Source organism: Chiloscyllium plagiosum, unplaced genomic scaffold (assembly GCF_037043375.1).
Source record: "Chiloscyllium plagiosum isolate Xiang-an unplaced genomic scaffold, Cpla_swu_hap1 HiC_scaffold_14, whole genome shotgun sequence".
Lineage (NCBI taxonomy): Eukaryota > Metazoa > Chordata > Chondrichthyes > Orectolobiformes > Hemiscylliidae > Chiloscyllium > Chiloscyllium plagiosum.
Genome location: NW_028270152.1, coordinates 33,931,414 through 33,956,625, shown reverse-complemented (window position 1 = coordinate 33,956,625; position 25,212 = coordinate 33,931,414). Strand labels below are relative to the sequence as shown.

Below are 25,212 nucleotides of genomic sequence, written 5' to 3'. Positions count from 1 at the left end.
GGAAATGCAATTTATGACATGCCATTTCCCACCCCACCCCACCCCACCCCACCCCACCCCACCCCACCCCAATGCCATTCATAGAATCCCTACAGTGCAGATAGAGGCTGTTCAGGCTGACTCAAGACTGACACTCTGACAAGCATCCCTCCCAACGAGCCATATTCCCAATAAACTAAATTATTTTATGTAGCATTTTAACCACTTTTATAATTTCTGTAATGACTTTTTTTAAAAAACATTTATGAATGTGAAGATTTTATGATTGTTCTGTACATCTGAAATACAGCTGCAAAGGTACCAGCATTTGCTAATTCTGCTTGTTTCAACATAACTTGCCTACAGTTAGTGTGACTTGTGCAAGCAATTATAAAATTTCAAGGTCAAATTAGATCCACCACAGTTATACGGTCCTGTGTGTTGATTTAAAAACATTGCACTCAAGCAGGCCTCATCCACAAAATTGGCAATACTCCACAATGAATTCTGTCACACATTGGAATGTCCACTAATTGTATTTGTAGGCTTTCAAGAGGAGTTAAACAAAAAATTAAGCTTTTTAAATGTATGGCTACCAATATACATGGCTACCAATAGCCATGGCTTAAATGGTTTTACATATAACTCTTAAATTTACAACAAAACTGACAACTGAGAAATGTCTCAAAATGGTTTTTAAGTTATTTTCTGTAATTTAGGATTGGGTTAATCACCGGTGGTGACTGACTTTTTTGTCAACTCAAACTGATTTTCAGCTTTATTAATCAAACTCTTGTCAAGTTACTGTTGTTAAAGTACTTGATTCTAAAATATTGTGCTGGTTCTTGTCAGCTCTTGCAATGTGCAAATGTGTTTGAGTGGGAACTCGAGAATAATTAATCTGTCAAAGTTAGCTCAATTCTAGATTTAGTTTATGTCTAGACTGTGTACTGCCAAAAGCAGCAACTCTACCCCAAGTGGAATAAATATTCATTGGTTTTCCAGATATTCTATAAAGGATCTATTAAATCATGCATTCTTTGCGGAGGAGACTGGACTAAGGGTTGAGCTTGCTGAAGAGGATGATGGAAAAAAAGATTCAATTGCTATGAGACTTTGGGTTGAAGATCCTAAGAAGCTGAAGGGCAAGCCCAAGGACAATGGAGCTATTGAGTTCAGCTTTGATTTGAATAAAGAAAACCCTGATGATGTTGCACAAGAAATGGTAAAATTCATATCACGAATGCAATGTAAGGCTTTTTTAGAAGTGGAAAAAAAGACTTGAATTTATACAGTGTCTGATCATAGTGATGGAACACCAATGGTTGCCAACAGATCCTGACCAACAAGTCACTTGGTTTAAAAGCTTTGCCCCTATCGTACAAGGTATTTTCATGGTCCGTTGAGACGCTAAGTGGATTGGTTTCCTCCATTCTCTTTCTCCTCCACATAAATATTCAAAGACTTTGTTTCCACCACTGTTTGAGGAAGAGATTCCAACAAACATCAACATTCTAAGAGGAACAAAAGTGCTCCCCATCACCATTTTAAATGATTGACCTCTGACATTGAAGTACTGGCCCCCTACCTCTAGATTCTCTCAAGAGGAAACTTCATTTTCACATCCACTCTGCCAAGCCCCCTCAGGATCTTATGTCTTTCAATCAAATCATCTCTTACTCTTCTAAACTCCAGTAGATTCACGCCTAGCCTGTCCAACCTTTCCTCATCAGACTGTCTGCTCATTCCAGGTAGAAGTGGTGTGTTCCCTTCCTGGTGCCTGGATCAAGAACATCTCTGAACAGTGACAGCAGATTTTCAAAGGGGAGCCAGAGATCCTTGTATGTAGTGGTACCAACAACATAGGTAGAAAAGGGAATGCGGACCTGCAAAGTGAATACAAGGAGTTAGGAGGCTAAAAAGCAGGGCAACAAGAGTAGTAATCTCTGAAATACTCCACTTGCCACATGCTAATGTGAGTAGGAGTAGGAGGATGGGGAAGATGAAATGAATGTGTGGCTGAGGAGCTAGTGCAGAGAACGGGGATTCAGATGTTTGGATCCTTGGGGTCTCTTTTGGGGCAGAGGTGACCTGTACCTGAACTGGAGGGGGAACCAGTCTCTTGGCTGAAAGATTAGCTGGAGCTAGAGGGGAGGGTTTAAATTAGACTGGTGGGGGAGTGGTGGGGGGGGGGCCTTAAACAGGAGTAAGACAGAAGTGAAAGTTGAGGCTGGTACAGAAGTTAGAGCGGTTAACTAGGCAGGCAAGTACTTGGTAGTGATCAAGGTAAGACTGATGAATTAAACTACATTTATTTCAACGCAAGAAACCTAACTGGTAAAGCAGGTGACCCTGGGGCTTGGATGGGAACATGGGACTGGAATATCATAACTATGACAGAAACATGGCTGAGGGAGGGACAGGGCTGACAGCTCAATATTCCAGGGTTACAGGTGTTATAGGAAGGATAGAAGGTGAGACAAGAGAGGCAGGGTGGCGTTTTTGATTGGTGAAAACATCACAGCAGTATTTAAGATATTCCTGAGGGATTGTGGAGTGAAGCTGTATGAACAGAACTTTCAAATAAGAAGAGGGTGATCACCTTGATGAGATTGTACTATGGGCCCCCAATAATCAGTGGAAAATCGAGGAGCAACTATGTTGGGAGATTGCAGATAACTAAGATTCATAGGGTTGTAATAGGAGATTTTACCTTTCAAAGCATAAACTAGGACTACTGTAGTGTTAAGCGCTTAGATGGGGAGGAATGTGTGTGTTCAGGAAAGCTTTTCAGTCAATACATAGATGACTTTAGCAGAGAGGAGGCAAAAACTCCTCTTGGGGAAATAAGGCAGGGTGAGCGACTGAAATTTTAGTGGCATACTCTGAGAGTAGTGACATAATTTAAAACTAATAGAATTATGGAAAAGAATAGGTTTGATCCACAAGTTAATGTTCTAAATTGGTGCAAGTCAAACTTTGATGGAATTCGACAGAAACTTTCAAAAGTAGGTTGGCAGGGGCTGTTCACAGGTAAAAAGACATCTGGCAAGTGGGAGACTTTCCAAAGTGAGATAATGAGGGTTCAGGGCCAGCATGTTCGTGTTAGTGTGAAGGACATCACTGGCAGGAGTAGCGAACATGAGATGAGAGATATTGAGGCTCTGGTCAAGAAAAAGGAGGCGTATGTCAGGTATAGATCGATCAAATGAATTCCTTGAGGAGTACTGGGGGTATAGGAGTACACTTAAGAGGGAAATCAGGAGGGCAAAAGTGGAACATGAGAGAGCTTTGGCAAACAAGGTAAAGGAAAATCCAAAGAGTTTATGCAAGAATATTAAGACAAAAGAGTAACTAGACATAGAATGGAGACACAGAGCTGTACAGGGAAATGGAACGTTTGGTCCAACTCATGCATGCTTACCAGATATCTCAAATTAATCTTGTCCCTTTATGAGCACTTAGCCCATAAGTCTATAAACCCTTCCTATTCATATATTCATCCAGATGCCTTTTAAATGTTGTAATTGTACCAACCTCCTCTACTTCCTCTGGCAGCTCATTTCATTTGTACACCAACCTCTGCATGAAAATTTTGACCCTTAGGTCCCTTTTAAATGTTGCCCTTCTCACTTACAGTTATGCCCTCTAGTTTTGGACTCGTCCACCCTGGGGAAAAGACCTTGAATACTCACCTTATCGATGTTCCTCATGATTTTATAAACTTCTATAATGTCACCCCTCAACCTCTGACACTCCAGGGAAAATATTGCAAGCCTATTCAGCCTTTCCCTATAAGCTCAAATCCTCCAATCCTGACAACATCCTTGTAAATCTTTTCTGAGCCCTTTCAGGTTCAACATCTTTTCTATAGCAGGGAGACCATAATTCCAAAAGTGGCCTAACCAGTGTCCTGTACAGCCACTCCTATAACCCATGCACTGACCAATACAGGCAAACATACCAAATGCCACCTTTATTGTCCTATCTGCCTGCAGCTCAAGGAATTATGAACCTGCTCTCCAAAGTTTCTTTGTTTGGCCAGACACCCCAGGAACTTTACGTTGTGTGCAAGTCCTGCCCTGATTCGTGTTTCCAAAACGTAGCACCGCACCTTTATCATGATTAAACGCCATCTGTCACTCTGCAGCCCGTTGGCCCATCTGATTGAGGTCCTGTTGTACTCTAAGGTAACCATCCTTGCTGTCCACTACACCACCAATTTTGGTGTCATCTACAAATTTACTAACCATAACTCCTCTATTCAAATCCAAATCATTTATACAAATGATGAAAAGCAGTGGATCCAGCACTGATCTTTGCAGCACACCACTGGTCATAGCTTTCCTGTCTTAAAAAAAACCCTTCTCCCCCCCACTACCCTTTGTCTTCTACCTTCAAGCCAATTTTGTATTCAGATGGCTAGTTGTCCCTGTACCCCAAGTGATCTAACCTTGGTCACTAGTCTACCATGTAGAACCTTGTCAAACACCTTACTGAAGTACATATTGACAACGTCTACCACTCTGCCTTCATCAATCCTCTTCTCATTACTTTTTCAAAAAACTCTAATAAGTGAGACGTGATTTCCCACACACACAGCCATGTTGACTATCCCTAATCACTCCTTGCCTTTCCAAATGCATATAAATCCTATCCATCAGCTCCCACATACTACAGTGTCACAACTCATTGATTTAATGGATAGATGTCAAGCCCCACTATTTCCAGAGTCATCACAAAAATTGAAGCTTATAAACAAAATACACAAAATCCCCAAGCTACCCAATTTTCAGAACCAGGTTGGTAGAGAACATGGGCTAGGTCTATGTACTCGATGAAAGTCACTACTTATTGCAGAGCATTAGTTTCTAGCTACAAATAAGCAGTTTCACAAATTTACTAAATTTAGTCAACTCTAATATCCTTAATCTTCTCCTTACACATAGACAAACATAAATGTGGGGAAAAAAGGGCAGAGGGAAAATTGAGAAAATAGTTCCATAGTCTTTGTTCTTATGGTTTTTGGGTTAGTTCTTGCTGATCCGAAGGTTTCTCCTCGACCTTCATTTTTCCGAATGCTTCTGCAGGTTTACAAGAAGCACAGGTTGGCTGCTTCACTTGTGAAAGATATCTGACTTATCCAATTCAACGTTACAATTTGCAGGATCTGCTGAAGGAAGAATAAGTAGGCTTTCTTCAGTTTTATTAAAGTGTCTTGCTGCAGAGAAGAGAGTTGGTTTTTGGCTGATGCAGATCTGCTGGTTTCTGTTCTGTTCTAACTAGCTTCTGTCTGTCTTCCTCACTGCCCAAACTATTTAGGTGACTTGAAACTAATCACCTTGTTGGCAGGTGGAGTGCCTGTGGGGACTCGGGACCAATTATCAATGACCGTCAACTTCATTTGTAAATAACCCGTTGGTTCCATTTCATATGCATATCACTGGAGCCCTCTGCTTCACAAGCAGAGTTCATGATAGGTATCAAACTCCTTCCTTTCAAAACTTACAGCCATTGCTTGTAAATTCCTTGTTCAAAACTGATCCTTTTCATTTCAGTCAACAGATTCTTTAAAAAAACAAAAATAAAGGCATGCTTTTTTACTTATCGCTGATCTTTTGAAAAAAAAAACACCATTTCAATAGACAAAACATACAAAACATGAAATGTAGAAATAACAAAACCAGATTTATATTTATTCATTCTTCTTCCCCTCTTAGGCAACCTTAAACAACTTTAACATTCATTAAACATTTCACTTATTCCAACATTTTGCATTCAGGGCAATGCATCTACAATTACTTACCTGCAATATGAATAATTTTACATGGCATAGTTGTAACAAAAGTTCTCCATTTAAGGTTTTGTATTCTGATATTTAAACTTTTAGATGAAGGCCAGATTATGATGCAATTAAATTGGTTTATTTTGGCTCATCATTTTAATGTTACTGATACTTTGCCTTTCACATCGTAAAGCCCAGTAACTCAATTATTACTAAGTTGGCATTTTGAAAGAATTTAAGGTGTGAATGAATTTTTTGGGGGAGAAACTAATGATCACAGGTTTGTAATTTATCCACTTTCAATTTAATCAAATTTAGAACTGAAATGTCACTATATGCTCTAAATGTTGCTGACCATTCTAATTTTTGGTATTAACATATGTGGTGGGCTAAGTTGGCAGCTGTAGGAACCTGAAGATTTGTTATTTGTATTTTACTTTGCATGAAGAAAGTAAAGAAAATACTTTTTTTTTAAATTCTGCATTACTAGTACCAGTACATTTTACAGATGTAAACTGATTATTTTTGCAATTGAGTATAAAATTCTTTCAGTTCAATAGGTTGAGATCATTGATCAAATCTGTAATTTGTAGCAACTTTCAATTGTTTGGTAAATATTTTCCATCAGACTTTTGTAATCGGGAAGGATATCTTTTGCATATTATAAGTTTTTCAATGTTGATGTTTGGTTGCAGATTGATTCTGGTTTCTTTCAAGAATGTGATGCCAAGACCGTTGCCAAGTCAATACGAGACAGAGTAGCCTTAATTAAGTGGAGAAGGGAAAGATGTCAGCAAGTAATTGTGATAAGTGCCCAAAGAGAAACGACAGAATTGGAAAGACAGAAGGATTGTTTTCATCAAGTGACAGGTACACCCCAGTCAGGTCTGCAAATCCCCTCAGAACTAGAAGAACCTGAAGCCGATCAACACGTACATCAGAGTCTGCTCGTTAGTGTCACATCTGTTATGTGTAAGTGTAGTTATTTGATTTTGGCTTTAAAGAAATAGAAATGGTTTAAAGTCCTGTCTGGTATGAAATCAATTATTCATTTCTAATAAAGGTAATTTGCTTGTTATCTAGTAATTGATCTATGATTGATCACCTCCAAAGAAATTGAAAGCAGTAATCCACATTCTGAGGGGGTTAGTCTAAGTAACAATCAGATGTCTGTTTCAAAAAAAAATCCATAGCACTCTATTCAATATTTTGCTGTAAGCTGCTGCCATGAATCAGTATGACTTCATTCATTGTTCTCTTTTGCGAAATATTGTTCCAATAGCGCATTTGATTACTGGTTGATTTTTTAAAAAAGCAATTTTTGTCTGTTCTTTCCATAGAATCTGTATGTTTTCAACTGGTTTGAAGTTTATGCCCTATTAATGCCCTAAATTCTGTTTCTCTGTGCTTGCTTGTATCTCTGTATTCTTCTGCAGCCTTGCAACATTTTCAAAATATCTGAAATTTTCTAATTTAAGATCTTGAAGGTCCTGCATTTTATTCAAATCACCATTGGTGGCAGCCCCTTCAATTGTCTACACTATAACTGCTCCAATAAGACAACTTTTTAAAATCCTACCTCTTTGGTCATCTAGCCGTGTATTTACATATCTGACTCTGCTTCTCATTATATAATACTTCTGTGAAATGACTTTTTTATGTTAATTGTGCTTATAAACAAAAGTTATTGAAAAATGAATAGTATGGCTTAAAGGAAATGTAAAATTTGTAGATTAATATGTAAAATTGCATTCGGTAAAGCACTGTGAAGCACACTCAGCAAAAATTGTTTTCCATAAATAAGCTGTGTTTTTATTTTGAGCTGGCTATAAGTGCTGTGATAATCCACATTTAGAGCCAGATAACTGTTCTAGAAATGCTCACTCATGAGGAAATTTTTAAAAAAGAAGGAAGTTTTAAACAAATTAATACAAATAATAATTAGAAGATGACATTGAAATGCCTGCAGACAATTTTGAGTGTAATTGCTTGTATTTGAACATTTACTCTCTCAGCTGCTTAACTGGTCTGCATTTTGCAGGTAGTCCCATCTTTTTTTAAAAGATACCATTCTGACACATTGGTAAAATGCAAGAAATAGTTAATGTGAATGGAGATGGTTTAACAAATATCAATATTGACTCAGTAATGCCTTGACAATTTTTAATAATGAGAATTGTCATTTGATTTTTATATGGAGCTATGACAGTTATTTCTTTGCCCTGTATCACTGAGCTTTACTCCAGGTATCCACTTCCCCAATTTCACAATCCTTTTTTTAATGTTGGTGTCACGATATCCAAATCTGTACTCATTGTCTGAACATAGCAAATTTATGAAAAGAGAAATGCCAGTTGGTAAACACATGTATCATTAAATTCTTAAAGTATATGGATTTTGAGTTGCATCTGAAAACTAATTGCAGTCTTTGATTTTCTCCCTCATTAGTTTATATGGTCCTGGTTTGTTCAGGAATTAGTATGTTTATAAATAGTTTCCTGATCATTTCTGAATAGATTTATTGCTAGCTGGTCGCAGCATTGAATGAAAATGCAGTGTCTACATTTTGTTACAATGGGAAAAGATTGAAAATGACTTTAATCATTTCAGAGTGGTCTTAGAAATTACCTGTGGTTTTCATAACACTTTAGAATGTGCACAATATTGAAGGAGAGACTGGTCAATCATTTCCGTGCTGGCCCTCTGAATTGCTTTGTGCCCCTTCTCTGAATTTTCACCAGACGCCTGCAAAACTTTTTAATTTTCATGTAATGACTTAATACCCCTTTAAAACTCTCAATAAATTTGCCTTCAATCCTCCTAGGTTGAATGTTCCACATCCTAATCACTCACTGCACGAAAAAGCATTTGCTAATGTTTTTTCTTTCACAATTACCTTAAATCTGCACCCCTGGTTCTCCAATCTTTTTTAACCAATGGACATCATTTATCATGATCAACTTGGCCGAAGTCCTTCATGATTTTAAATATCTCTATCAAATCTTCAGTCACCCATGTCTTCTCCATGGAGAACAGTTCCAATTATATCAGTTTTTTATTGTAGAACTGAAGATTTTCCTGAAATTGTCCTACTTTCACTCTTCCCAACACCTTCAGATCCTTTCTAGTGTGGTGCCCAGACAAGATGATGTACTCCTGTTGAGGTTGACCAAGGCCTTGCACAGTTTTAATGCAACTTTTCTGCTTTTGCACTCTGTATCCCTACTGAAGAAGCCCAGGATATAATTTGCTTTATAGATAAGCCCTTAGACTATGCTCCCCGGTGTACCGTGTATTTTATTTTACTGCTGCACGGATCTTCAAGGGGAAATGGAAGGCATTTCATGTCACAATGCATGGACCTTTCTATGTCTGTGCAGCCTTAATTGAAGTATTTTATCGCCTTTCTACTTAAATTAACTCTGCTCTACCAAATTTGGCATAGGTATATTCAGTGCGTTACAAGATGGAATTGCATTTTGTTCTTAAATAGTTAGAGAGCAAATTTCCTCCTCTTCAGGGTTTTCCTCTTTATTTGGCTCATCCTAGGTGCAAGCATAATATGGTGCACTACAACTTTCAACTTTCTGGTTAGAAGCCATAAATCAGAAGTGGATTGCCATATGCTAGCAAGTACTGATTCTGATAATCCAAACATGAGTTTCAAAAATGTGGAAGAAGCGGTGAATGTTCTGAATGTTTATCTTAATATTTTATTGCATAAAGATACTGCCACCTATCATTTTTGGATTGAACGAATTGACCTCAATTTACTGTGCTGTTTGTCTTTACAAACGTATTCTGAAATCTGTAAGTAAATGTTACTATTCATCAATTGTCTTTTTATTTAAAGCTGACAGTACTTGTGACAGTGGACAAGGGTCGACACTTTACTCTGACTCACAAGGAAGCCAACAAAGTGTAGTGTACCCATCCGTTCATGAATCGATGCCTCCAAGAGTACAACAGGTCTTCAGTCCACCTCAGAGTGATATTCAAGCACCTTCTATTAGTGCACAGCAGCTGTTGGTTCAACACCAACACACGTCTACAGTAAGTTTTATAATTTCATTATAGTACTGCAATATTCATTGACTGCTTTATTGTAAAGTCAAATCTTTTTTCATATGAAGTGACTGCCAAATAAAAGTTAAATGACCAGATTAACAACAATTAAGAAACGTAACATGATTAAATTTTATCCCAAAGCTTGTTTGGTTTTATTGATTATCTGGCTCAAAATGGAGACACTGCATGCATCATCAGCTGTTACACACACATTATCAAAGAAACCCAAGTTTATTGCCTGTGAATTGTAATCTTTAGTACCACTATTAAAGTTAGGTTTATTATCAAGTTCTTAGTCAAATTAGTCATAGCAGCATAACATATAGGGGCAGGAGTAGGCCATTCAGCCCTTCCTGCCTGCTTACCATTCAACATATGATTGTGGCTGATTATCCAACTCCGTATACCGTGCTCCTGCTTTCTCCCAATATCCCTTGATCCTTTTCACCCTAATAAATATATCTATTTTCTTGAAAGCTTTCAATGTTTTGACTTCAATGCTTTTCTATGGTAGAAAATATCTCAGGCTCACCACGCTCTGGATGAAGAAATCTTTCATCTTTGTCCTAACAGGCCTACCGTTTATCCTTTGACTGTGGCTCCTGGTTCTGGACGCCCTGCTCATTTAAGGCATCCTTCCTGCATCTATTCTGTGTAACTTAGACACACACAGCACACGAGTGAATATAGTCTTAACCGATTCAGTCGCCTACTACATGTCAGTCCCAACATCCCAGGAATCAGCCTGGTAAACATTCTTTGCATTCCTACTATAGTCAGAACATCTTTCCTCTGATAAGGAGGCCAAAGCTGCAGTCAATATTCCAGGTATGTGTTTTCACTGTTAAGTTTCAGAATTCACTAAGGCTTTGAGATGAGATTTTGGAGGGAAAGTAAGAAGAGGAGCATTGTAAACCTTATTGGTCTGTGACTGAGCTGGGCATATTTGTAGCAGAAAGCTTGAGAATACAGTTTGAGGCATTGAAACCTGTTACCTTAATTTAGAAGTTGTGGATTACTGATTTGTTTGGGGTTTAAAAACGATGTAGTCATGTTCTAGCCTTGGAAAAGTTAATATGCAAAGAATGTTTGAAAAAATTCTTTTCTGGGTTTTATTTTCTCATATGTTGTTAAAGGTAAGAATTTTATCTCTGAACCTTTTTAGCTGGAATCTGGCTTTGCAAGTTTAACATTTTGTTCTCTATTATGAAACTACAGTTGAAATTATTGAATGCCATGAAAAACTTTGGGTGAGTGCTTTGGTAATAGATAAACTGTGGCTCGGTGGATGGGCTATGGCAAAGAGATGGAAATAGGTGGTATTTGTGATAGAGAAGAGGTAGGGTTTTACCTTGGTCAAACAGAAAGTTGAGCGTACAGGCTTGAATCTTTTATGACATTGGCCAAAGGAAGATTTAGAATTGCTAGTGATGTAGTAAAGGAGCATTTTATATTTTTAAAAATGTGGTAGATAGCTTTCATCTCCACTTGGATTAATATAATAGCTTGGCTTAATGTTTAATTTTAATTTCTAAAATTGTCTTGGGGATCCAGAGTGAAAGCAACTGACTGATCTGTTTTCATGAAAGTTAAGGCATAATGATTGTTCTGGGGAGAAATGTGACAGATTGCTAGTTGGATTAGCAGATAATGAAAAGGAAACTTGCTTCAACAAACTTAACTCAACTTCAGTTTTTTGTCTGCTCCATTTCCCTTGTCAATCTTGTCTAGCAAAAATATACCCAACTCAACCTGACTTGCACATAAAGCAGTGATGACTGAGAATTCTACAGACTGACAATCCTCTAAAATAAAAAAATTCTTCTAATTTCCTCTTCAAAAAGCTGAGTGTTTTTATCCGAGGTGACTGGGTCATGTACCAGGGTTTGTTTGTTGACGTTTGAACAAGAACTTGGAAAAGCTGCACCATTAGGACAGTCATAACCTGACTGACAGGTTGTATAAAAATGTGCCTCATTGGTGTCCTTCTTGGGATCCCCGATAGAATGAAGCTGCCAGTGTCAAACACCTTCTTGAAGTCCACCTCTTCAAAAAAAACTCAAGTTAGTGAGACACAATTTTCCATACCATGTTGACTATCCTTAATCAGCCCTTGCCTTTCCAAATGGAGATAAATCTTGTCCCTCAGAATCCCCTCCAACAGCTAACCTACTGCTAACAAAAGGCTCACCAGTCTATAGTCCCTGGCTTTTTTTGACCACGTTTCTTAAATAATGGCACCATATTACCTAACCTCCAGTCTTCAGGCACCTCCCCCATGGCTGTCACCGATACAAATATCTCAGGGGCCCAGTACCTCTTGCCTAGTTTCTCACAAAATTCGTGGATACACCTGATGAAGCCTATCTATCTTTATGCATTTTAACCATCTGTTCTGTAATATGAACTCTTCTCAAGACATCACTATTTATTTCCCCAAGTTTCCTAGCTTCCATATCCTTTTCCACAATAAATACTGAAGCAAAATATTTATTTAATATCTCATCTATCTCCAGTGGTTCCGCACAATATGACCACATTGATCTTCAAAGAACCCTATTCTCTCCTTAGTTACTCTTAATGTTAGTTGCACTTAATGTAATTAGAGAATCTCTTTGGATTCTCCTTAACTACCAAAGCCATTTCTTGTCCTTTTTATAATCCTGATTTCCCTCTTATGTGGATTTGTTTACTTTCAACTGTCTGTACCTGACATACGCCTCCTCCTTTTCTTGACTACAGCCTCAATTTCTCCGGTCATCCAGGATTCCCTACACCTACTAGCCTTGCCCTTCATGCTAACAGGATCATACTGTCTCTGGACTCTTGTTATATCATTTTTAAAGGCCTCCAACTTCCCAAATGTCCCTTTTACCTGCAAATAGCCTCCCTAACCAACTTTTGAAAGTTCCTGTCTAGTACCATCGATTTTTGTCTTACTCCAATTTGAACTTTAACGTTTTGAGCAGTTCTATCCTTTTCATAACTATTTTAAAACTAGTAGAATTATGATCACTTGCCCCAAAGTGCTACCCCACTGATACCTTAGTCACTTGGCCTGCCTAATTTCTCAACAGTAGGCAAAGTACTACTGCTTCTCTAGTCAGTACGTACACTCATTGAATTGTACACATTTAATTTTCTACAGATATGAGATCTCCTTACATATTTGCTTCTCAATGTTCTGCGGACTATTGGGGGGCCTATAATACAAGCCCAACAAGGTGATCATCCCATTCTTATTTCTCATTTCCACCCATATAACTTCACTGGACGATCTCTCAGGAATATCCTCCCTGTTTACAACCATTATCCTGAATCAAAAACGCCACTGCTCCTCCTCTCTCAGGTACCTTTCTATCCTTACTACAGCTTTTTTTTTAAACTGCCAGTCCTGTTCATTCCTCAGCCATGTTCTGTAATAGCTCTGATATTCCAATCCCATATTCCCAACAGTGTCGTAAATTCATTTGCCTTACCTGTCAGGCCTTTTGCATTGAAGTAAATGCAGTTTAATTTATCAGTCTTACCTCATTCTCTGCCGACCTCTTGTCCTCCTTGACTATTTAACTTGTTTCCTTATCTACTGTATCGGTCTCAGCTTTTTTGCTTTTCTCACTGTCACTTTGGTTCCCACCCACACACAAACTCCCTCTCCTTAGGAATTTAAAGCCTCCCAAGTAACACTAGCAAATCTCTCTGCAAGGATATTGGTTCCCTTCCAATTCAGGTTGAACCTATCCCTCTTACACAGGTCATTTCTACCCCAAAGAGATTCCAGTGGTTCAAAAATGTGAAGCCTTGCCTGTTGTACCAGCTCCTCAGTCATGCTCTATCCTCCTGTTCCTACTCTCACTAACACATGGCCGCAAGTAGTAGTTCAGATATTACTACTATTTAACATGCCTAGTTTCCTATATTCTCTCTGCAGAAACTCATCCCCTGCCCTACAGTATCCAAAATGCCATATCTGTTTAAAATGATAATAGTCACAGGAGATTCCTGTTTCTCCTACCTTTCATAACAGTAACCCATCCACTTGACTGTATCTGCATCCTGAATCTTCCTTCACACCCCCTTGCCCTTGTAAACTCCTCATTGCCTCTAGCTATCACTCCAACTGCTCGATGTGCTCCGAGAGGATTCATGACTAAACGCACTTCCTGCAGACATAGTCTCCAGGAACATTCAAATTCTCCATGATCTCCCACATCTGACAGAAAGAGCATATCACCCTACTAAAAGCTATTTCTTCTACCCCTTTAACAATCTGCAGACCCAGAATTTATATAAAAGCAACAGCAACCACTTTGCTCAAAAACCATGTTAGTACAGTTTTAGTGCTCAAAAACATTGTTCCGGCATAACTTAATGCCAATCCTTAATACTAAAAGTCCATCAAGAGGCGGATCTTGGAATAAATAACACAGAATGCCCTCAGTATCATAGATTTACATAAAAGAAAAATGACAAATTAAGATTTAGAAAGTCTTTATATCTTAAAATCAAACATTTAGCTGACCAGGCTCAAAAACCAAAGGTCGTCCTCTTCTGTAGTTTGAGGCAGTGATCTTTTTTTTAAATGTCACTAATACCTCTGCAGCTGCATGTGAAATTGTTAAAATGGTGACTGCTTAAAGTTAAACTAAGGGCGCATAATATTGGAAAATCTCACAGTTTTGTTTTGCTATGCATATGTTCTGATTTTCCCATAGTTGGGGCCCCTTTTTGCTCCATTCTGTTTTCAAGTAAATTTTGCATTCTGATTGCGTATTGAGAACATACTACGTTTCGTGCAATAGCAAAATCTTAATCTAAACTCTAATTGAATTAAACGTTGTGGACATTACTATTGAGATCACTACTTTTTTGCCTCTTGTTCCTGTTTCACATGTAACACCTATGTTTAAAAAAAAGGTGTCTTTCAAGGGACTAATTTTACATAATTTGCATTGCTTGTGGATGATCAATGAAATAAGTTTAATACAAAAATGGGCACTGGCTTCAATTTGTGATGGGGCCATCTCACTTGAAATTTTGATGGGATTTGTACATACACACAAGATAAGGAAAGCAAAACCAGATTCTGAATTTTTTAGGCAATGCGGTGAATTCTTGTTTTAATTTCAGAAACAGGTGCCGATAGTACAGCCTCTTGTCCAGCCCACAACTCTGCCACCGACACAATATCAGGTTCAACAACCTCTGCCAACGCAGCTATCTCAACATCCTGCTGAACTAAAGCCATTATCGGTACATTTCTTTTCTTAATATGGGCAGTCTATTTTAAAACTTATTGTTGCTTCAGCCTTGTTTACTGGAGGGGAGAAAGCATTTCTGGCCATTCGTGGTGGTGATCATAATTCAATTAGTTTTAATATAGTAATGAAAAATGAAAAGGATGGAACAGGAGTTAGAGTTTTAAATTGGCAAAAAGACAAATCTTAGTAAGCTGAAGAGCGATTTAGCTAAACTGGACAGGAAATAGTGACTTGAGTGTAAGTCAGTGTCAGAACAGCAGGAGATTTTTAAAGAGGGCAGTCAAAAGATTCTTAGTAAGTTGGTTCCCACAAAGGAAAAGGGTGGGGATGCCAAATCTGGAGCCTCTGAATGTCAAGGATCTCACATGGTAAGATAAAATGGAAAAGGAAAGTTCATGTCCAATGCAGGGAACTCAATTCTACAGACAGGTTCCTGAAGAAGGGCTTATGCCCAAACCGTCGATTCTCCTGTTCCTTGGATGCTGCCTGACCTGCTGCGCTTTTCCAGCAACACATTTTCAGCTACACATCTTTGGAACCAATTTGACAATGTAGGATAAACTGTAATTTCAAAAGCCACAGATTAATCAAGGATAGTCAATAGGGATTTGTTAAGGTAAGATTGTATCTTATGAACTTGATTAAATTTCTAAAGGTTGTAACATGGTTGATTGTTAAAAGTAATGCAGTTAATATGGTCTGCACTGATCTTAGGCACTTGTCAGAGTTCCCACATAGAAAGCTAATTTTTTTTAAGGAAGTGTAAACAGATGGGATCTGGGGGATTGCACCAAGCTGCATTAAATTGAATCAGTAGCAGGAAATAAAGGGTCATTGTTTATGGGTGATTTTGCAACTGGAAGAGTTCCACAAGCATGGTATGAGGTCTTTTGATCTTCATAATATATATTTAAAATTTTGGACACAAGTGTAGAGAACATGTTCAAGAAGATTATAGACAACACAATTGATAGACTGTGGGAAGATATTGATGGACTGGTTAAGTAGGCAGAAAAGTGGTAAATGCAATCTACCCAAATAGTGAGGGGCTACATTTGGAAATGTCAAACAATGCAAAGGAGAGCACAATTAATGGGAAAATATTGCGAGGTGTGAGGAACCTTGGAATGAGTGTCTGTAGGTCAATGATAGTAACAGGACACGTCAAAGAGATGGTTAAGAAGGCACATCCAGTTCTTTCCTTATATTAGCTGAAGAATAGCATACTAGAGAAAGGGGATTTAGTCTGGAACTTTATAAATTGCTGTTTTAGTACTTTAGTACAACGTGCAGCTCTGGTCATCTCATTGAAAGGATAAATTGAACTAGAGAGTGTACAAAGGAGATTTATTAAGCTGTTGGCAGGATTGCCAAATAAAGCTCTGAGGAAATTTTGGATTGGATGGAATTAGTTATTTTGGAATAGAGGCAAATGAGAGACTATATGATTGAGATGTAGAAAGTTGAGGGGGGTCATAGGCTTATTTATTACTCTAGCAGAGAGCAATATAGATTTCACATGATTGCTGGTAAGACTAGAGGGGAGATGAGGAAATAATGTTTCATTCTGTGAGGGTATTAGGGATCTGGAATTCCCTACCTGAAAGTAGGTAGTGAAGTATTAATAGAAACAGAAAATTCACTTAAAAAGTGTATTGATGTGCACCTCAAGTGGTGTAACCTAGAGGGCACTGTATCAAATACTACAAAGTGGATTAAGTAGAGTGGCTCATTATTTGGCTGACACAAACAGATAGGTTCAGTGGCTTCTGTCTGTGCAGTAAACTAACCTTTTTAGTCCTGCTCTAGAGACTTGAACACAAACATTAGCCATTCTAGTGTAGTAGTAAAAGAATGCTGCACTGCCTTACAGATTGTCTTTTGGATGAGATGTTAAAGTGAGGCGCTCTGAGGTGACTGTAAAAGATCGTATGCTACTATTCAAAAGAAGTAGATTTATCTGCGGTGTCCTGCCCAATGTTTATCGCTCAGTCAACACCACAAAAACAAATTAAGTGCCCATTATCACATTGCTGTTTGTGCGAATCTGCTGTATCCAAATTGCCTGTTGTATTTCCAAGGTTACAACAGTATCTCCACTTGAAAAGTACTTCAGTGTCTATGAAGTGTATTAGGATATTCTGAGCTCATGATAAAATGCACGTCTTTTGTACAACAGAGATGTGGCTTCGATTCCGTATCCAGTCCACTCTGTTAGGATAGTCTTTTAAAATGCATCCTGAACTAAATAATTGTAGGCGACTTGAACCCAGTTCCCAGTAGCCACAAAATTTTCAGCGTATCTTTAATGCTATTCTGGGTGGTAATAAAATTAGTTGCTTTGAGAAATGAGAGTAACAGGGTAACTACTTTGACCTGGTTGCAAACAAGGAGAGCCAGATATTTTCTAATTAACCTGTTCAGAGATGTTACTGCACACTTCTGTAGCAAGTGGAACTTGAATCCAGGCCTCATGGCTCAGAGATCAGGACACCACCACTGCATCCGAGGAGCCCTTAGTCAAGGTGAACTAATGCATAAAGCAAGCATATTTTCTAGCCCACCTGTTCAGAGATGTGACCATACACCTCTGGAGCAAGTGAACTTGAACCCTGGTTTCCTGACTCAGGGGAAGGGAAATGCACCACTGTGCCACAAGATCTAAAATCAAGGTGAACTTAAAAAAAAAAAAAAATTCACTCTGTTCTAACCAACTTGTTCAGAGATGTTACTGAATCCAGGTGGGTCTTGAATCCAGGCCCTTCAGTCGAGGAGTAGAATCAAGGTGGATTCAATTTTTTTATAACCTGTTTCCTAATCAACCTGTTCAGAGATGTTACTACACACCCTTGGAGCAGGTGGGGCTTGAACCCGGGTCTCTTGATACAAGAGAAGCGATACTACCAGTGCACCACAAGAGTCCTCCTTCAAGGTGAAGTGATGCATAAAGCAATAAAGTTTACATCTGTACCTAATTTTGCTGTGCTTCATTAGGAAGGGTTCTTTCAACATTAGACACTGAAACAGAAGGATTGTTCCCAGTTTCTATCACTGCTTCTACAATTTCAAAAGCACAATAATTCACTAAGGATTCACGTAGTTAAAATTGTTACTGAAATTTAATTGTGCAAGAATAGGCTTTCCACATCTTTTTATCCCCATGCAGTTATGTCAGTATGTGAGCATTTTGTTCTAAAGTAGAAATAGGATTTATATCTATTTTAATAAGTTCAAAAATGTTATCCCTTGATCGGTCTTCTTTTAGATAAATAATAATATAAATGTCTAGAATCCTACTTCTCAGATTTTTGTGAAATATGAAGCTGAGCATATTATCAGAAATGGAGTTTCAAATTGTATCAAGAAAACTTGCATTGTAATATGTTAAACCTTTGTTTGCTGAAACACATTCTGTACTAGTACATTGATATGGTATATGTTGGAGAATTCTAAGAATTAGAGTAGTGTAACTTGCCAAGTGATGTGATGGTGAGAACTAAACTTTTATTGAGACTCATTTTCCCTTTTGACAGCCTTTTATAGTTAACAGCTAGATTTTTTAAAGCTTTATCAGAAAAGTGATACAATATAACAAGTACCAGGAAAAGAAAAAAATTGCAAGAAACAAAGTCTATTGTTACTGCTTAGAGAATTCTTTTGCAACTTACTGTGCTATGTTTGGAATTTATATTTTTTTCATAGTATGGTTGAAGTTAAAAGTAATTAAAGATCTGTTTACCTTACTGCTCAGAGACATCCATTAAACTTTGATTTACTGCCCTTAAGTTTATAGTTATTTCAGAATACCTTTTTGAGGAAGTGATGTTTATAAATGTTGGGGAGATTTGCCCAAGCGTTGAGACCTTAGATGAGAAATAAAGCAGCTGCAATCTAATCTAAATGTAGAAATGGCTGAGAGTCATATGATTGGCGATACCTTGCCTTTCTGATTTGATCACTGAGGACACTAACTTTTAAAACATTTACTACAGGTAAAAAGAAGTTGTTTTAATGTAGCACATTTCATGAGCTCAGATGATGCAGAAAACTTGAATGCAAAATAACTATTTTTCAATGAAGATCTCTATTATAATATTGCCAAGTTGAGGACAGCAACGTCCCACAAACAGTAATTAAATAGCTCATTGGGTAAACTTCTTTTAGTTATGTTAGTTGAGGATAAATAAGACATAGGGAAAAAACAGGTGTCACAAAGGGACAACTACAGAATAAATTCAGTGCAAAATTGCATTGAAATGTTAGATCGAATCAATGTGAATGGCAATTAACCCAAGTTTTCTAAAGCAAAAACCCGCTTTTGAATTTGCGAGTGCAAGAGACCACGCTGAGGCATTCGTAACCCCCTTCAGCCAGAAATGATAGATTTCTACCTACTTCTGAAATCCCAACCATTCTAGAAACCAATCTTCAACTAATTTGGTTTACTTACATGATGTCAAAAAATGGTTCTGAGCACTGAATATAGTAAAGACTTGATTTCCTGACATCATCCTTGTCAAAGTGAAAATGTACAGTATTCTAGAATTTGCGCCTCAAGCCAAGGCTGGTTCAATATAGCTACAACACTAGATTTACCTGACAATGAGATATATTGCTCAAATACATCCTGTCCAGAAATGCAGGACAAATTCAGTCTTAGGACTTTATCAGGATATCTCGATCATCATCAAAGTGTTGAAAGGTCTGGTGACTGTGCTGTAAAGGGACTTGTTCAATAATAAACTGCTCTGTTGATATTCAGTTTGGGTTCTACTGGTCAACTTGTTTCCAGACCTCCAGGGTAGCTTTTCTACTAACATAGACAAAAGAGCTGAATTCCAGAGTTGGGGTGAGAATGTCTGTTCCCTTTTCTAAATTCATTCTGAGGATGTAGAATTTGCTATCTGGCCAATATTTAATGCCCATCACTAATTATGCTTGAAAAGGTGGTGGGCAGCTTTTCTTTTAAACAACTGCAGTTCATTTGATGTAGGTACACCCACAATGCTATTAGGGCACAAGTTCCAGGATCTTGAACTAGCCCCCAGACGCTAAAAGAACTGTGATAAATTGCCAAATCAAGATGCGAAATGGCTTGGAAGGGAGCTTGCAGGTAATGGTGTTCCCATGTATCTGCTGCCCTTGTCCTTCAAGAATAGTAATGGTTATAGGTTTCAAAGGTGCTGCTTGATGAGCCTTAGTGAATTTCTGCAGCGCATCTTATGATGGTGTGCATTGCTCCTACTTGGTGATGAGAAGAGTCAATGTTTGTGGATATGGTATCAATCAAGCGAACTGATTTGTCTTGGATGATGTTGAGTTTTAGATTAGATTACAGTGTGGAAACAGGCCTTTCGGCCCAACAAGTCCACACCGACCCGCCGAAGCGAAACCCACCCATACCCCTACATTTACCCCTTACCTAACACTACGGGCAATTTAGTATGACCAATTCACCTAACCTGCACATCTTTGTGACTGTGGGAGGAAACCGGGGCACCCGGAGGAAACCCACGCAGACACGGGGAGAACGTGCAAACTCCACACAGTCAGTCGCCTGAGTCGGGAATTGAACCCGGGTCTCTGGCGCTGCGAGGCAGCAGTGCTAACCACTGTGCCACCGTGCCGCCCACCAATTTTGTAATTATGTAGGTGTACTCATCCAGGCAAATAGAGATGGTGAACAAGCTTCGCAGTGTTAAGAGTTGTGCTATTTTTGGGACTTGATTGGTATAAATGTTAACTGCCACCGTTTTGCCCAAACCTGGATATTGTTCATGGCTTTCTGTGTTTGGAAATAGATTGTTCCGGTAGCTGGGGAGTTGCGAATGATGCTGAACATTGTCCAGTCGTCATAATATTCCCACTTCTGACCTTATGATGGAGATGAGGTAATTGATGAAGCAACTGAAGATGGTTGAGTCTAGGATTTTACTTTGAGGAATTCCTACCAAGTTGTTCTGGAACTGGAATGACTGAATTCTAATCACCACAACCATCTCCCTTATGCTAGGTATGACACCAACAGTGGAGAGCTTTCCCTCTGATTCCCAATGACTGTAGTTTTGCTGTGACTTCTTGATGCTGCATTCAGTCAAGTGTTCTCTTGATGTCAAGAGCAGTCACTTTCAATTCATCTGTAGACATCACTTTTCTTTTTGTCCATGTTTGAACGAAGTATGTAATGAGGTCAAAAGCTGAGTAGCCGAAACGGAGTGTCAGTGAACAGGTTATTTCTAAGCAGCAGTTACTTAATAGGACTGTTGATGACTACTTCCACTATTTGACACATGATTGAGAGTAGACTGACTGTCAGTAATTGGTCAGGTTGGCTTTGTGCTGCTTTTTGTATATCTAACATATCTAGGCTATTTTCCATAGTCCTGGGTGTTGTAGCTATACCAGAACACCTTGGCAAGAGCCACAGCAAATTCTGGAGCATGTCAACAGTGCTAATGCTGGAATATTGTTGGTACTGAAAGCCTTTGCAGTATTCAGTGCCTTTAACTGTTTCTTGATATCACGTGGAGTGAGTTGTATTGGCTCCAAGCAGGCATCTGTTATGCTGGGGACTTTTGAGGGAGGCAGAGATAGATTATTCACTTCACATATGTGGCTAAATATTACTGCCAGGGGTTCAGCCTCTGCTTTTGCACTGATGTGCTGTTCATCCCTGTCATTGAGGATGGGGATATTTGTGGACCCACCTTTTCTTGTGTGGTGTTTAATTGCCCACCACAAGACTTGTATGTTCCAGGACTGCAGAGCCTGAATCTGATCTTTTGTTTGTGGGATTTCTTAGCCCCCTCTAATGTGTACTGCTTATGTTGTTTGACATGCAAGTGGTGCTGTGTTGTACCTTCACCAGGCAAACAGCTAATTTTTAGATATGTCTGGTGGCCGTTTTTATTGAGCCAGAGTTATCTGCAGTTTGATGATGGTAGCGTGGAGGATATGCTGGACCATGAGGTTACAAACTGCATTTGACAGCTGTCATGGATAGCTGCATCTGAAATTCCTTGACCAGAAACTTAACTTGGCCAACCATGTAAATACTGTGCCTAACAGGAGGTCAGAAGCTGCATTCCCCCTACACTCCACAAAGCCTTTCCTCCAAAGACAAGGCACAATGATTGCCAATTGATTACGCGTGTGACTGAGCGCAGCACCAATGTCACTCAGACCTCTTCACCATCCAGGACAAAATAGGCTGCAGCAATTTGCCAAGTTGCCTTTGATGGCATTTCCCCAAACCAACAAACTGAGAAGAAAAAAGGCAACAATTGCAAGGCAACACTGCCACCTCCAAGTTCCCTTCCAGACATAAGGAATCCTGATTATGGAAGTAATCTACCATTTATTCATTGTCATCTAGTCAAAATACTGGAACCTAACAGCATTGTGGGAGTACCACATACATGCCTGTTCAACTCGGTAGCTAACCCATCACCTTGTTGAAGGATGTGAAATGCATGCTGATTGTGCACACAAAAATGAAGAATAAATTTAAAGAAGACAACTGTTTCTCAAATTAATGGGCACCTTATGGAAACCAATATGGTGATCTAAGAGGTTCAAGGTGAGATATTATCAAAAAATCATGTAAAGCTATGTGGAAATTTGAAAAAAAAATTTGAAACCAGACCACCTTTGTTTTTAATGGCAATATTATGTAAAATGACAAAATTGGAGATAAATAAGTATGTTTATTTTGACTGAGACTTTAAATGCATTCTGATGTTACTAGATGTTACTACTTTCAGCTAGATTCTAAATTAATTTGTGTGATTTTGTAACATGTTTATTTAACAAAATATATAACCTCAGATCATGTATATCATTGTTGAAATACATTGACTAATTAAAAATGAAACTTATTTGCAGGTGAGCATTCCACAAGTTTCAGTTCACTATTCGATTGAAATAGGAACTCCACCACAAAGGCATCAGATATCAATTGTGCCAATGCAGCATTTAGTTTTGCCATCACCTCTTGCTGAAACTGTTCCAGAAACTGGTACCATCACCGAGCAACGAATACAAGTGCAATCCAGTGGTGTCCCACATTCAATGCAACAAACAATGCCAGTTCAAGTCAATATTCCTCAGTCGTTAAACCAACAGAACAAAGATACTCCCTTGGCAACTAAGCAGATCTCCACTGATGCTCAAAGCGTATGTCTACATTTGTTGGAAAAAAACAATATAAAGTTAGATATTTCAGAATATAAGACATGGGAACTCAAGTAGGCCACTTCTCAAGCCTGCAGAGTGTGGATGGCATGTGGTAAATGGGTGGTCAGCTTAATAGTTATTCAGGAACATTAATTAATTGGGTGGGGGAGTGGTGTCTGGTTAAAGTCACTGGATTGTAATCCAGAACCCCTAATGTCGGGGACATGGGTTTTAATTCTGTAAAAATCTGGAATAAAAAGATAGCCTAACAGCAACCATGTAACCATTGTCAGACGGTAGTGGCTTTGGATGGAGGTTCCAGATGCAGGGTAATTGCTTGCTGGAAATTTGAATTTCTTGAGCATTTCACATGATATCTGCTGCGTCTGCAGTTTTATGGAGCACAACTCCAGTATGTACTGCTCTACCAGCTTCTGGATTATTGGTGCTGGAAGAGCACAGCAGTTCAGGCAGCATCTAAGGAGCTTCGAAATCGACATTTCGGGCAAAAGCCCTTCATCAGGAATAAAGGCAGTGAGCCTGAAGGGTGGAGAGATAAGCTAGAGGAGGATGGGGGTGGGGAGAAAGTAGCATAGAGTACAATGGGTGAGTGGGGGAGGGGATGAAGGTGATAGGTCAAGGAGGAGAGGGTGGAGTGGATAGGTGGAAAAGGAGATAGGCAGGTAGGACAAGTCCGGACAAGTCATGGGGACAGTGCTGAGCTGGAAATTTGGAACTAGGGTGAGGTGGGGGAAGGGGAAATGAGGAAACTGTTGAAGTCCACATTGATGCCCTGGGGTTGAAGTGTTCTGAGGCGGAAAATGAGGCGTTCTTCCTCCAGGCGTCTGGTGGTGAGGGAGTGGCGGTGAAGGAGTCCCAGGACCTCCATGTCCTCGGCAGAGTGGGAGGGGGAGTTGAAATGTTGGGCCACGGGGCGGTGTGGTTGATTGGTGCAGGTGTACCGGAGATGTTCCCTAAAGCGCTCTGATAGGAGGCGCCCAGTCTCCCCAATGTAGAGGAGACCGCATCGGGAGCAACGGATACAATAAATGATATTAGTGGATGTGCAAGTAAAACTTTGATGGATGTGGAAGGCTCCTTTAGGGCCTTGGATAGAGGTGTGGAGGAGGTGTGGGCGCAGGTTTTATAGTTCCTGCGGTGGCAGGGGAAAGTGCCAGGATGGGAGGGTGGGTTGTAGGGGGGGCATGGACCTGACCCAGGTAGTCACGGAGGAAACGGTCTTTGCGGAAGGCGGAAAGGGGTGGGGAGGGAAATATATTCCTGGTGGTGGGGTCTGTTTGGAGGTGGCGGAAATGTCGGCGGATGATTTGGTTTATGCGAAGGTTGGTTGGGTGGAAGGTGAGCACCAGGGGCGTTCTGTCCTTGTTACGGTTGGAAGGGTGGGGTCTGAGGGCGGAGGTGCGGGATGTGGGCGAGATGCGTTGGAGGGCATCTTTAACCATGTGGGAAGGGAAATTGCGGTCTTTAAAGAAGGAGGCCATCTTTGTTGGCTACGTAGAGCAGTTGATCTTCCGTAATTACACCGGCACAACTCCCCACCTCTTCCTCCGCTACATTCATGACTGCATTGGCGCCACCTCGTGCTCCCGCGAGGAGGTTGAGCAATTCATCAACTTCACCAACATATTCCACCCTGACCTTACATTTACCTGGACCATCTCTGACACCTCCCTCCTCTTCCTGGACCTCTCCATCTCCATTAATGATGACCGACTTGACACTGACATTTTTTACAAACCCACCGACTCCCACAGCTACCTGGATTACACCTCTTCCCACCCTACCTCTTGCAAAAATGCCATCCCGTATTCCCAATTCCTCCGCCGTATCTGCTCCCAGGAGGACCAGTTCCAGCACAGAACACACCAGATGGCCTCCTCCTTTAGAGACCGCAATTTCCCTTCCCACGTGGTTAAAGATGTC

The 25,212-nt window shown here is 39.5% G+C and overlaps 1 protein-coding gene across 8 annotated transcripts in view; it reads left to right on the top strand.

The window, feature by feature from the left end:
* The window catches only part of wnk2 (WNK lysine deficient protein kinase 2), a 172,447-nt gene that overhangs the window by 72,706 nt on the left and 74,529 nt on the right, over positions 1 to 25,212 (top strand). For 5 of the 8 annotated variants that reach the window (XM_087994278.1, XM_087994276.1, XM_087994279.1 and 2 more), the window contains exons 6-10: positions 985 to 1,204; positions 6,460 to 6,736; positions 9,618 to 9,817; positions 14,963 to 15,085; positions 22,978 to 23,268. In XM_087994278.1, the coding sequence (XP_087850404.1) occupies positions 985 to 1,204; positions 6,460 to 6,736; positions 9,618 to 9,817; positions 14,963 to 15,085; positions 22,978 to 23,268 (1,111 nt within the window). The remainder of the gene's footprint in view (positions 1 to 984; positions 1,205 to 6,459; positions 6,737 to 9,617; positions 9,818 to 14,962; positions 15,086 to 22,977; positions 23,269 to 25,212) is intronic. The other 3 variants (XM_087994277.1, XM_087994280.1, XM_087994281.1) reach the window with 3 other exon arrangements.